The 14,325-nt window shown below is 40.5% G+C and overlaps 1 protein-coding gene and 1 pseudogene across 3 annotated transcripts in view; one reads left to right on the forward strand and one right to left on the reverse strand.

Moving 5' to 3' along the window:
- SMAP1 (small ArfGAP 1) overlaps window positions 1-14,325 on the forward strand; it is a 184,665-nt gene that overhangs the window by 85,419 nt on the left and 84,921 nt on the right. For all 3 annotated transcript variants that reach the window (XM_055433520.2, XM_088840493.1, XM_055433521.2), the window contains exon 4: window positions 6,148-6,223. In XM_055433520.2, the coding sequence (XP_055289495.1) occupies window positions 6,148-6,223 (76 nt within the window). The remainder of the gene's footprint in view (window positions 1-6,147; window positions 6,224-14,325) is intronic.
- On the reverse strand, window positions 1,621-3,472 carry LOC148776278 (ubiquitin carboxyl-terminal hydrolase 1 pseudogene; annotated as a pseudogene).

Consider the following 14,325-nt stretch of genomic DNA (forward strand, 5'->3'; position numbering starts at 1 on the left):
AGCCCTCCTAGCATCGATGACGCAACAGTTGTCTGTTTCCTTCTCGCTATGGGCCTTGTGTTTAAAGACCTGTCAGAGCACGGTGATTGATAATAAGAGCTGTGCGTTGGACAGCAGTCACTCTGTGCCACCCCCTGTCCTGAGGTCTTTCCACACCTGAGCATGTTCTTACTGTGATCTTGTGAGTCTTGGTATCATCTCTATTTTAAAGGTGAGGAAGCTGAGACAAGTTACACAAGAAAACAAGCTAACTTCACTTATTGCATGCTTACTGTTTGTTAGGTACTCTGCTGGGTGGTTTATATATATATTATCCCCAATACTGTCAACAACTTTGTGAGATGGAGAATTCTTGCTGTTTTCACTTAGCTAGGTATGAAGAGATCAACCTTCAAGGTCACAATAACTGCCAGTTAAGTAGCAAGTACTGCTGGTACCAGAAATGAGGATGTATGTTGGAGACCATCCTCTTTGAGAATTAGTACTGTAGTCAGCATATAATGCAAAATTATTCTCAGATTTCTCTTGAAAATCCCTCACATTTGCTACAGTGCCAGTTTGCAGACACGGAGACCCTGTATAAATCCAGTTAAGGTGTCCTTGGCCCACTAGCACTGGAAAAGAATTTGAGAATCCATGACTGCAGGCCCAGGAGTCAATTCCTGACTCCGTAAATAAAGTTTTATTAGAACATAGCCTTACCTATTCATTTACCAGTTTTCTGTGGCTGCATTGGAGCTAAAAATGCAGAAGTGAGTAATCGCAGCATAGAACAACTGTCCCACGAAACCTAAAATATGTGCTATTTGGCCCTTTAAGAAAAAGTTTGCTGACCCCTGGAATAAATCACTACTTCTATAGGTGAATGAACAGTTAAGGGTTGGGTTGCTTTTGAGACTTTGTACAAAAATACGTGAGAGCCGCGTGATGCATTCTTGGTCTAAGAGGCATGTCGGACCTGAGAGCCCCCGAGGATGTGGCGTGTTCCCTGAACCACAGTGCTTACACAGGTGACTCCCCAGGAGTTTTGAAAGTTCACTTGGTGGTATGCTTTGTTTGCTTTTTATAAAGTAGTGTTTTATGTTGTAATTGTGAGGACTATCCTAGTGCTTTGTCCTGCCTTAATGATTTAATTTTTATTTTTTTATGTCCTTGACAAACAGATCAACTGTCATCTGATGTAGTGTTTTAAAATCGCTTACTGCTTAGAAAATTTCAGAGAGGTTTTTTTTAAATCATAAGCAGAAGTGAAACAGCTATATTTGAATTACTTACTTAAAATAACTAAGTATAAATTCAGATTTCATATATATCTGTTATTTCTGAAAATTCACATATTTCATCAGATATTAGTGTTGTTTTTACTGTAAAAGATTATATACTTAAAAGTTTGCATTTTTCAAATTCAGTATTTCTAAAACTATTATAGTTTTCAATTAATTTTAGTTTTACAATGTGGTGGTTAAATTGTTTTCGATATTTTTTTTTAAGACGTATTTTATGTTATTTATTAAATAAAATGATTTTGATAGTCTAAGAAATATTAACAAGGGTTAAAATGATCTTTTTTTATTTCTTTATAGTAAATATCATAGTATTTTGAATAAATCTTTAGAATACTCACTCCAAGCCACTAGCAGCAAAGCACTTCAAATGAATAGTTATAACTTCAGGCATTTTGTCAAACAAAAGACTTTCGTTCCGCTTCAGTATAATGATGGCAGTTTTCACAGAAATATTTATCTTCTCCTACAGTCCTTTCCACTGAAGCAAATTGTGAAATTGCCCATCTCAGGGTCTTCATTTCTGTTTTTGGCTCTGGAGAAATTTCAGAACTCTCTTCTACTTTGGAAAGCTCGTCTTCTTGCACTGGTACACTGATGTCTTGAAAATCTTCTCTTCTTTCTGTTAAACTTTCACATTCTAAGCAACTAGTCCGTAATACCAGCTGACCTTGAAATAATTTCTCCACTAGCTCAAAACCAATTTGCTCTGCACCTTTGTTTATGGGCTTAACTTCATTAACATTACTGGGCATATCATTATTCCCTGGAGACTCCAGTTCACAATCATTAGTAGTATTCTCACTTTCATACTTCCCCAGGTCCTCTTCAAGCTCACGTTCATTTTCTTTACAGTGTCCTTTGGGTCCTTGTCTTGTTGCTATTTTACCCATACTACAAAACTTGGAAAGAATGCTGGGTTGCTTAGTTGCAGACTTTAACCAATTTATTTTAACTTTTGATTTCCTTTGGGAGGGTCTTGCACTCTCATTTTCAGAAATGTGCTTGGGGATTATTTTAGGAGGAATCTCTAATGTATCACCTGCAGCTTTTCTTTTTGATCTGGTTTGTCTCTGGTTTTCTTCCAAAGACTGGTGTTCCTTGGAGATTTTAACTTTTTTTTTCATGTTACCAAATTCGGCATCACTTTTTCTTTTCCCATTTCCTTTTGGGAGTTTTTCTTTATAATCTTCAGAATGCCTCATATTGTCCATCTCCATGCTGTTATTATCACTCATTTCCTCCTTCTGATACTCTTCTTCTACCTTAGTAGATAAGTCTTCCACATTTTTTACTTCTTCTTTTTTTAGGAGTTGGCATGTTTCTTGAATGTTTCCCAAAATACACTGTAATACTTCCTGTGCATCATGCTATAGATATCCTTCATACATAGGGTTGAGTTCCCTTATCTTTTTGATTGGCTTCATCTTTTAGGGCTTCTTTCTTCCTTGAAATAATATTAAATAAGTGCTTCACTCCAGATTTAAAACCAGGACAAAAATATAATACCTGAAGTATACTATTAAGATAACAAGTATTGCCGAGATTATTCAGTCCCACAAATGGTAGCAAGTTTTCTCTCTTCTCACAGTTTATAGGCGAGGACTGTGCCGCAGGAACAACTTGATCAATTTCAGACCCTTTATATTCAGAAGTCTTTTCTTCATTTTCTTGAGAATCTGTGAAATCCAAGGCTCTCTTGGTTTCCTTTTTCTGAAAAAACTTCAAGGAAAGTCTGTTTTTTTTTTGATGGACTACCTCTTGAAAGCCCATTATTTTCACTAGGTATGACACCAGGCATTTTCTCCTCAAATCCCAAGCAGTTGACAGGAATTAACTTATACAGGGATCTTGTAATCACCAATCATATCTGGTCATGGCCCAGAGCGAGGTCCGCGGCGGTGACGCCGACGAGTCCAACCCCGCTAAGCGTGGCTACGACAGGTGAGCCCCGGCCCCGGGCCCGCGAGGGCCCCCGACCCACGGGAAAATTGACCCGATCGCCCTCCCCGCGGGGAAGTGACCATTCACTCTCAAGAGCGGGAACCCGGGCTGCAGCTCGGTCCTGCCTGGCGCGGGCACCAGCTACATCCCGGGAGCGGCGCCCTCCCGCGCCCGCCCCCGCCCCGGGACGGCAAGGAGCGCCCGAAGCGGCTCTGCTAGCCGGGCGCCCGAACCGCTAGGGTCTTCCTCACTCCACCAGCGACGGGAACTTGGCGCGTTTTCCTCTGTCTCTGTTTTCGGTATTCTTAATGAATTTTCTCTAATATTAGGATTTTCTTTGGTCATAAACAGTGATCTTTCCTTTGTCATAAACATTTCATAAATGAGAGTATTATAGTCTTTTCAAGCTTTAATATGTAGTATATTTTAAATAATATCCAAAATAGACTGCTGTTTCTGTCATTAAGGAGGCAAAACATCAGTGTCGCTCTCCTCCCAGGTGTTTAAACATAAAAATTATACTTCAAGAATTTAGATTTTAGTTAAGAAAAGCTGTTTACATACTATGTAATATTTATATCTGGAAGTAAATATAACTGCTGTTTTAAAAATATTATGGAAGTTTTAAAAACAATAAACATATTTCACCTGGCTCCCCAGGTGGCGCGAGTGGTTAAGAACCCGCTTGTCAGTGCAGGAGGCATAAGAGATGACACGGGTTCCATCTCTGGGTTGAGAAGATCCCCTGGAGTCAGGCATGACAACCCACTCCACTACTCTTGCCTGGAGAGTCCCATGGACAGAAGAGCCTGGCAGGCTACAGTCCATGGGGTCGCAAAAGGTGGACATGACTGAGAGACTAAGCAGTAAGAACATTAACTTGCCTGTTTTGCAGCCTGGCGAGCTGTGGTCCATGGGGTCACAAAGAGTCGGAAACAACTGAAGCGACTTAGCATGCACTCGGCACAAATGTATTCCATTTCACCCACTGTGACAATGACATCAATCTAAGTAAATTCTTCTTCTCCCTCCTGTTGGCAGTAAATAGCTGTCCTGACAGTAAAAGTTGCTCATACATCCACATTCATCCAGAGGGCCGGCTTTTTTTATTGTTTTCATTTTATTCTCTTAGAAAAACAGAAAAATGTAATATTGAACATGGATTTAAAATCATGTGCGAACTTAGCGTTTAGCTTATTTACATGTGAAATAGTTGGAATAAAGCAACGTTATTGTGTTTTATGAAAATCTTGGGGTGTTACGGTAATTTTTTGGTACTGACAGCCAAAATGTTCACGTATCTAACTAATGAGCCTTCTGACAGCTCTGGGGCCTTTGACTTGAAAGGGTCTCCAAGGCTACCTTGAAAAAATAAAAGTGACCACCACATTTGACCTTCCCTAGATAAAAAGTCATTTATTACCATTAGCAGAAATTAAGTGACTAATTCACAAATGAATTTGTGGTGATCAGTAGCATCTGAAAAGGTGGATGCTAGGGACTTAGTAGCAGCAGCAGCAGACATGCCTGGTTTCCAGTCATTACAATACTCCCTCCCTTGTACTGTAGAATACCAGAGAACTCTTTAAACTCTTTGTGCCTGGCTTTAGTTGTAAATGTAAAAAACCTCTGTATAGGTTAAGAGGAGAAAAAGAGGTAATGTGAAGTGCCTTTCATATACACAGTTTATAGAGAGCTGTCTTTAAAAATGGCTTTCAGTTATTCAGCTTGCTTGATTTAGATTTCCTGTCTTACTTGCCTTCCCTGGCTGCTTTGAGAGCTCTCAGTGCCCACTGTATAGTGTGGTCTGTCAATTCTTGCTACTTCCTGTGGCCTCAACTGTCAGTTTAAAGAGCTTTTATTAACTTCCAATAAGGAACAATTGACTGAAAATGTACTGTTTTACTGCTTCAGGTTGCTTTTCTTTGGACAGAAGGCTGTCTTAACCTGGGGATCCACTGAGAGACTGTATTTCAGTGTAATTCATTTCCTTTGTAGTTCTGTGTATTTTATTTTATGCATTTAAAAGCACTGTCTCAGGAAGGAGTCCACAGGCTTTTTTTGACTATCAAAGGTGTTCATGGTACTAAAAAATAAAAAAGTTCAGAATCCTTGATGGAAGAAGTCCCATTTTAGTGGAATATGGTAAAACAGTGGTTGGTTGACTGGTAAGAGAAGTCATCTGTATCAGCTGACCCAAAGCTCCTGAATCCCAGTAGAAGTGATTCACCCATCAACAGATAAGGCTGGTCCACTCAACTTCAGAAAATTAAATTGTACGGACATTGGTTTTAGCTTCTTGAGTTTTCCATTTGTAGAAAGCTTTGCAGGAAAAAAATTGGTCACTGTTCTTCTAATATACAGTGGATCCTCACTGATCCAGTCAGAGGCAGCCATGTGTGGTGGGAAGGGACATAAGTATTGAAATCACAGTTGTCTACTCTTTCCAAGTTGCTGATTCTTCTTCTATGGTATGGAAATTATAATATGCACATGACTGCATGGAGGAAAGATTAAAGGAAAACTGTGGATAGTGCACCAGCACGGCATCTGGTATGCTGTGGTTACCACATGAGTGTTAGTTTCTTTATTTAAACTGAAATCCAAAATGAACCTTACTTTAGTGTTGGGGGGGAGGGGTAAAAGTCTGCGGATTGTGGTGGAACTGAGAAATACGATGACTTTTCTGTTTAGAATTTGGCTGAGTGGTTTTGTTGAATGCAGAAGATTTCCTGAACGAGAGAGATTCTTTGGCAGAAAGAAAAGTAGGTTACAGAATCTAGTTGTGGAAATAGTGTGTGAGGAAAGTGCAGACTGGGGAGTAGGAGTATTAAATTTAGAATCTGGGCTCTGTGAAGTGAGTAAAGGGGAGTGTACACGTCACTAAACTCGTGCTTTTCCTTAAGTTATCTGTTTTCAGAGCAGTGGAATTTTTCATCAGAGATAAATACGAAAAGAAGAAATACTATGATAAGAATGCTATAGCTATTACAAATGTAAGTAAACTCTTCATCTCTATCACCATTTGATGTTTGATGGATATATTTTGAAATTTTAACATGTGATATGGCTTGCTTTATTTATTGTAAAAATGTCCTGGTTACATACTTTAGAAATTTGAACATTGGGAGTTTTTGTCACATAGTGAGCTTTCACAAAGCAGAACTCTTGATTCAGAAAGGAGCATATTCTTAAGTAAGCATCTAATAACTGCTTAAATGGCATTTAAGTTAATTTATGAAATCTGCATAAAGATACTAATTGAAAAATTGAGGAGCAGAAATTATTGGTTTGTGGAAATGAATGGAAAAGGCAAATTTGTCTTCTTCTAAGGACGTCGGTATATCTGACCAGATATGTTTATTAAAACACAGCATTTTTTTTTTTTCCTGAACAGCTTTATCTTACTTTGGTCCAAAATAGAAAACACAATTGTTTGCACTGTATTTGCAAACAATCAACAGGGAAGTCTTGCATTAATTATTCTAATGAAATCATGGTGCTGCTCCTATTTATCTGTATTTATCACAGCACCTTCCCAGGCGGTGCTAGTGGTAAGGAAGTTGCCTGCCAGTGCAGGAGGCATAAGAGATGCAGGATCTCTGGGTGGGGAAGATCCCCTGGAGCGGGGCATGGCCACGCATTCTAGTATTCTTGCCTGGAGAGTCCCTGTGGACAGAATAGCATGGTGGGCCACAGTCTATAGTTGCAAATAGTTGGACAGTACTGAAGTGACTTAGCATGCATGAATCGCAGCACCAGATGGTCTTACTGGAAAAGTGCTTTGAAGCTTGAGTGCCTGAGAAGCAGGCAGTAATAGATGCCTCTTTAACGTGAGGTGTTCAGTATCAGACAAGCTTTTGTTGACCTTGTTCCTGCACACAATGAGTCTGAAAATGTAGCCTTTTGATTGGTTGTTACCACGCATTCGTTCCCTAATAGTTGAGACCTTGCTGTAGTGATCAAATATGTTTTATTACTGTTTCTTTTTTAAGTTTCTTTTTCTGATAAATTTTCTTATCCCAGTTAAATACCATTTAAGGCTAATTGTCTCTATTGTTGCAGTCCTTTTTTGGGCGGAGAGGGTCTTTGATTCCTAGATTAATTATAAAGCTATAAGCCATTAATTTTGTGTGTAAGTCACCTGTCAGGCAATTTAGAGACAGTAATTTCATCTCATTTTGCAAATAAGCTGTTTTTCCTTTTTGGTACATGTGGAGAAGCAATATACTAAAAAATTCAATCAAATATGTGTATTTTGGAGCAGAGGTACCCTTTATAGAGTTTGGGCTGCATTTTTGGTGGATATAGAAAAGGAAATCTTTTGAAAGATAGGTAAAAATGAACAAAATTGAGAGAGATGTTGATAATGTCCATGAAATTAACTTTACCTGTAACATTGTGGGGAAAACAAAGGGCAAACTCTAAAATGTAAGTAATATATTTCCGTTTGGAATTTTAAGAACTCATTTTAGAATCCAGGGTATGTAGGGGTTTTGGTGTCTGTCTTAGAATTCTACCACAGGTATGCAGAATATACCTGCCCTGCCTGGTGTTCTTTCATGGATGAGTGATAGGGGACGTTTGAAGAACTTTGAGTACAGAAAATTGTGTTGGGTGCTTCCCTGGTGGTCCAGTTGTTAAGATTCTTTGTTCCCAGTGCATTGGGGACAGATTTGATCCCAAGTTGGTGACCTAAGATTCCACATGCCACACATGGCCTGGCTGAAGCCAGAAATAATAAAGATTACAGTTAAAAGAAACCTGGCTTGTCGTCCGCCCTTCACTCCCCGTAACCAGTGGTGCATCACAGCTGGCAATACTGATGAGTTCTTAGGCAATTTAGGTCTTTTTTTTTGAATAACAGGTTTTTTTTAAAGATTTTTTTTAGACAATTTTTTATGTAGACCATTTTTTAAATCTTTGTTGAATTTATTACAGTACTGCTTCTGTTTTATGTTCTGTTTTTGTTTTTTTTTTTGGCCCTGAGGTGTGCAGGATCTTATCTCCCTGACTGAGGATCAAACCCGAACCCTCTGCACTGGAAAGTGAAGTCTGAACCTCTGGATCAGCAGGGAAATCCCTCTAGCAGGTCTTGAGTAGATGAGGTGGAGTTTTCCCATATTGTTTGCTCTTTTCTAGCAGCAGCTCTTTTAATTTTGTGGCTGCTGTCACCGTCGGCAGTGATTTTGGAGCCCTGGAAATTAAAATCTGTCAGTGTTTCCACTTTTCTCCTTCTATTTGCCATGAAGTGATGCCATGATCTTTGTTTTTTAAATGTTGAGTTTTAAGCCAGCTTTTGCACTCTCCTCTTTCACCTTCATCAAGAAGCTCTTTAGTTCCGCTTCACTTTCTGTTGTTAGAGTGGTGTTGCCTGCATATCTGAGGTTGTTATTTCTCCCGGCAGTCTTGATTACAGGTTGTAACTCATCCAGCTCGGCATTTCCCATGATGTACTCTGCATATCAGTTAAATAAGCAGGGCGACAACATACAGGCTTGTCATACTCCTTTCTCAGTTTTGAACCAGTCAGTTGTTCATGTAAGGTTCTCACTTGCTTCTTGACCCACATACAGGTTTCTCAGGAGACGGGTAAGATGATCTGGTATTCTCATCTCTTTAAGAATTTTCGACAGTTTGTTATGGTCCACACAGTCAAAGGCTTTAATGCAGTCAATGAAACAGAAGTAAGTGTTTTTCTGGAATTCCTTTGCTTTCTCTGTGATCCACCAGATATTGGCAATTTGATCTCTGGTTCCTGTGCCTTTTCTAAACCCAGCCTGTATATCTAGAAGTTTTGGATTCAAGTACTGCTGAAACCTAGCTTGAAGGATTTTGAGCATAACCTTATTGGCACGGGAAGTGAGCGCAGTTGTCTGGTAGTTTGAACATTGTTTAGCACTGCCCTTCTTTGGGCATGCACACTGACTTTTCCAGTCCGTGGTCACTGCTGGGTTTTTCAAATGTATTGACATATTGACTGCAGCACTTCAACAACATCATCTTTTAGGATTTGAAATAGCTCAGCTGCAATTCCATCACCTTCACTAGCTTTATTGCTAGTAACGCTTCCTAAGGCCCCTTTGACTTCACATTGCAGGATGTCTGGCTCTAGGTGAGGGACCACACCACTCTGGTTGTTCAGGTCATTAAGACTTTTTTTGTACAGTTCTTCTGTGTATTCTTGCCACCTCTCCTTTATCTCTTTTGCCTCTGTTAGGTCTTTACCATTTCTTTCCTTTATCATGGCCCATTCTTACATGAAATGTTCCTTTGATATCTCCAGGTTTCTTGAAGAGATCTGTAGTCTTTTCCATTCAGTTGTTTTCGTCTATTTCTTTGTATTGTTCAATGAAAAAGGTTTGTCTCTCCTTGCTATTCTCTGGAACTGTACATTCAGTTGGGTGTATCTTTCCCTTTCTCCCTTGCTTTTTGCTTCTCTTCTTTCCTTAGTTATTTGTAAAAGCTCCTCAGACAACCACTTTGCCTTCTTGAGTTTGAAGTATTGAAATTGAGTATTATATAAAAGTTTAAAAACAGCAAAGTTTAACTTACTTTGTTATATATATGTGTGTTATATATGTTTACACACATGCATGTATGAAGATTAGAATTTAGTACAATGAAAGTAAAATTAATCCATTATTTCAACTTAGAAATTGTTGTGGAAATAATGTTTCTGAATTGTGCTATAATAAAAATGAGTTAGCACTTTTAAATTTTATTAAACTCTGATTCATTGGAAAAGACTCTATTGCTGGGAAAGATTGAGGGCAGGAGGAGAAGGGGACGATAGAAGGTGAGATGGTTGGATGGCATCACCGACTCAATGGACGTGGGTTTGAGCAAGCTCCAGGAGATGGTGAAGGACAGGGAAGCCTGGTGTGCTGTAGCCAGCCCATGGCGTCGCAGAGTTAGACCTGATGTAGTGACTGAGCAGCAACCACTGTTTACAGTTAACTGATGATTATACAGTTCATTAAGATAAACGAGTGAATGGCAATCCATTTTATATATCCTTCTAGATAGGAATGAGAAACTTAGATGATGAATTATCTAGTGGTGACTTAAGATTAACGTTAAATATGCAGGTTCAAGTTGGAGTTGTTGTTCCTTCTTTTTTGCTACAGTTTTCGTTTCTTCTGTGCAGTAGGAATGGTCACGGTGTCTGCTTTTTGTGGTATTCTTAGGAGAGTTAAGCACGGTGTTGCCTGCGGTGTTTTCCGCAGCAGTCTGTGTTACTGAGTGCTTTATACACAGGAGCCTCCGCGAGGCTCATGTGGGGGCGGGGGAGGAGACGGGCAGGAGCGGAGAGTCCAGGCGCAGTGGCGTCAGTGTGCGGGCACAGTGTTTGAGGTCTTTTGGGTTAATAGCGCCACATTTTAGTCAGCCCTTTTAAGTTATGGCTTCCAGGTGACTGATGTGGCAATTAATGGACTTCTGTTTGAAATTTCTCTAGAATTCTACATTTCTTAGTGCCAGTGATTTTAAAGTTAGTATATTAAAATTTCGGCTTCTTCTGTGTATTTGGTGACTCAGGGTACTTAAGTCTGTCAGTCTTTTAACTCCCCTACTGACGAGTTTAATTGGTGATTTCTTTTGTATGATTTATTAGTTCAGTAAATGTATTTTATATCTGACACATGCCATGGAAGGTAATTTACTTTGGAAACTATATTTTTTAGATGATTTCTCAACTCCTGAAGAACTTAAGCCTCACAGGATACTGAAAGATCATGAGACAGCCATTTGAGAACTGCTGTGATTAAAATCTCCACTTAAAATATATAGTCAAAAATCTCTAAAACTGGTTTAAGGCATGTGGTCCTTGTCAGTTGTTTGGAGTGGCAGATTTTCATTTAGATTGAAGGCAGAAGGAGGCAGGGGATGACAGAGGATGAAAGAGCATCACTGAGTCAGTGGACTTGAATTTGAGCAACTGTGGGAGATGGTGGAGGACAGAGGAGCCTGGTGTACTGCAGTCCACGAGGTCACAGAGAGCTGGACCTGACTTCGGGACTGAGCAACAGTGACAGCAACAGCAACAAAATCATCAAGAAAATAATCTCTTCTTGATCTCTTCTTGAAAAGATAAAATGAGCAGTTTGCCTTACGACCTTCAGATAATCATACTGGTATTTTATATACTTGGCATCTTTTCAGTGTGTATGTGTCCATCTCATGCTGGAACATGGCAATTGGAAACCTGTTTTCCAGCTGCCCTGTCGGGTTTCCCTTTGTAATGGGTGGGTTTGTACATTTGGATTGCTCGGGGAGTTTCTCTGCATACGGTTGACTTTGGTGGTGGCCTTGAGAAGACCTTCTGGGCTTAAGAATAGTTGAAGGAAGGGTGATAGCTCATTTATTACTGAAGGAGGTCATAGATGGGTCAGGGAGAAGGGTGGGGAATAGAGGGACAGTCAAACATGACAACCACATTTCCCAACGCCACTGATTCCCAGTGCCATTTTCTAGGTCAGAGTCTTGTCTTCTCTCTGTAAAAGTACTGGAATGTAGTGAAATGAAATTATCATCTAGTTACAAAATAAATTTTGAATTTCACAATGAGTGTAGATAACTTGCATGAGATTTCAGAGAAGACAGTGAGTAAGCCAGAGCCCTTTCTGAGGACAGTGGGAGCTACTGATGTAAGCCTCCTTTTGTGTCTGTCTCTGAGACACTCTTGTCCTGTTTTCCTCAACTGAAAAATTTATTGAGACCCGTTGAATGTTGAAGATGGTGAACAAAGTAGGAACAGCGTCCGTCTCAGAGAACTTCAGTTGAACAAAGAATACCCATAAGTAACGGTGTCCTCACTGGACACATGTGCTGGTGTTTGCAGGAGTGCAGGGTCTTGGCAGGTGCAAATGGGAGGACCAGGTGGCGCATCCAGGAAAAGGTGGTGTCAGTAAGGGGGCAGGGTGGGGGTCCCCTAGAGACACAGCGGCTTCCAGCAGAGGAAGCAATGATCCCTGGCGGCCTGAGCAGCAGACTGGAGAGCTGGCGCCCAGGAAGTCAGGTGCGCCTAGACAGGTGGTGACCGGGTCAGGGGGAGGGGGCAGGTCTAGTTAAGGCCTTGTAGAATGTGTGTGAATGCATAGTTCGTGGGTGAGCGGGACTGGAGGACTAACCAGATGGCAGGCGGTGGTTTCCTGCTTGGGTGCTTAGTGGAGGGGTGGGCAGTGGTCCTGAAAGTTTGGGAAAGAACGCGAGAGCACCTAGTTTTTCTTGCCTCTGTATTTGTTTCTTTCTTCCTCCCACCTGCGCTTTGGATTCTACCCCATCCGTCTCTCTGTAGTGTCTCTTGCTTCTAGCTGTAGACTCTAGGTCTTCGTTCCTTGCTGGCATAATGGAGCTTACCCCGCTCATCACTCATTGCTCCTGTGTGGCCACAACCACAGTTGGCATGTGGACCCTTCCCCTCCCCCCATGAGGTGCCTTGTGCTCCCTTGCCTCCCACGCCTGTCCCAGGGAGTCTGCTCTTTGTCACTGTAGACTGTATTCGTCGCTGCTGAAGTTGCGTGTAAATGGTATCATACATTGTTTATTCTTGGGTGTCTGGCCTCTTTCAGCATGTTTTTTTATCCCTGTTTTCGTGTGTCCTGTTAGACTGTCCCTTTCTTATTGGCAGATGGTACTTTGATTTATGGGTACACAACTGTTCACATTCACCTGTGAATTTTCCTATTGACTTTTTAGATGTCTTTCCTGTTGAACGAGGAGCTCTGTGTTTTTTCCTAGCTGGAACATAGTATTAATGCTTTAGTTTGGTATTAAAATGCTTTGTTAAAAGACTGATATTTACTAAATAGTTTTATATTGCTCCATCTGTCTTTTCAGTGCAGTTTAGTGTCAGTCGCTCAGTCGTGTCTGACTCCTTGCGACCCCATGGACAGCAGCACGTCAGGCCTCCCTGTCTACCACCAGTTCTCAGAGCTTGCTGAAACTCACGTCCATTGAGTCAGTGATGCCATCCAACCATCTCATCCTCTGTCGTGCCCTTCACCTCCTGCCTTCAATCTTGCCCAACATCAGGGTCTTTTCCAATGAGTTAGTTCTTCGCATCAGGTGGCCAAAGTATTGGAGCTTCAGCTTCAGCATCAGTCTTTCCAGTGAATATTCAGGGTTGATTTCCTTTAGGATTGACTGGTTTGACCTCCTTGCGGTCCAAGGGACTCTCAGGAGTCTTCCCCAACACCACAGTTCAAAAGCATCAATTCTTCGGCGCTCAGCTTTCTTTATGGTCCAACTTGCACATCCATAGCCTTGACTAGATGGACCTTTGTTGGCAAAATCATGTCTCTGCTTTTTAATATGTTGTCTAGGTTGGTCATAGCTTTTCTTCCAAGGAGCAAGTGTATTTTAATTTCATGGCTGCAAGTCATAATCTGCAGTGATTTTGGAGCCCAAGAAAATAAAGTCTGTCACTGTTTCCACTGTTTCCCCATCTCTTTGCCATGGAGTGATGGGACCAGATGCCACGATCTTAGTTTGGTGAATGTTGCATTTTAAGCCAACTTTTTCACTCTCCTCTTTCACGTTTCTTTAAGAGGCTTTTTAATTCCTCTTTGCTTTCTGTCATAAGGGTGGTGTCATCTCTGTATTTCTCCTGGCAATCTTGATTCCAGTTTGAATCAAGATTCTGTGAACAGTGAACATCGAAATTTTAAAAGTGGTGAAATCAGTTTATCATCCTCTCAGGAGGAGAAAAAGAACTTCTACAGTGAATTATCTTGAATTGGTAACACTGAACATATTAAATGCCTTTATTTCTTTGTTATATTTTTATGTTCAGCTTTTACATAAATTTGGGCAAAAAGGTCTTTATGATACAGGTTACCATCTTAAGTGATTTTATGTGCTTTTTCTAATCTCTTGTTTTCTCCATATCTCTAGCAGGGAAATGTCCAGTGGAATAAATTAGTTTTGCAGCTGGTCTTTAAGGCACAGTTTGTCTTGTTAAATATTTTGTGTGTAATTTCAGTTAGTTATCATCGAATGGCTAGTTTGTATACTTTTAACAGAGCTAAAAGTGTGCCAACGAAGACCTGCTGAAGGTTACGGGCTTGGGTTGTGATTCAGAGTTGCAGCCATAACT

The sequence above is a fragment of the Moschus berezovskii genome, chromosome 10 (assembly GCF_049115385.1).
Source record: "Moschus berezovskii isolate FMDL1 chromosome 10, NW_MosBer_1.0, whole genome shotgun sequence".
NCBI lineage: Eukaryota > Metazoa > Chordata > Mammalia > Artiodactyla > Moschidae > Moschus > Moschus berezovskii.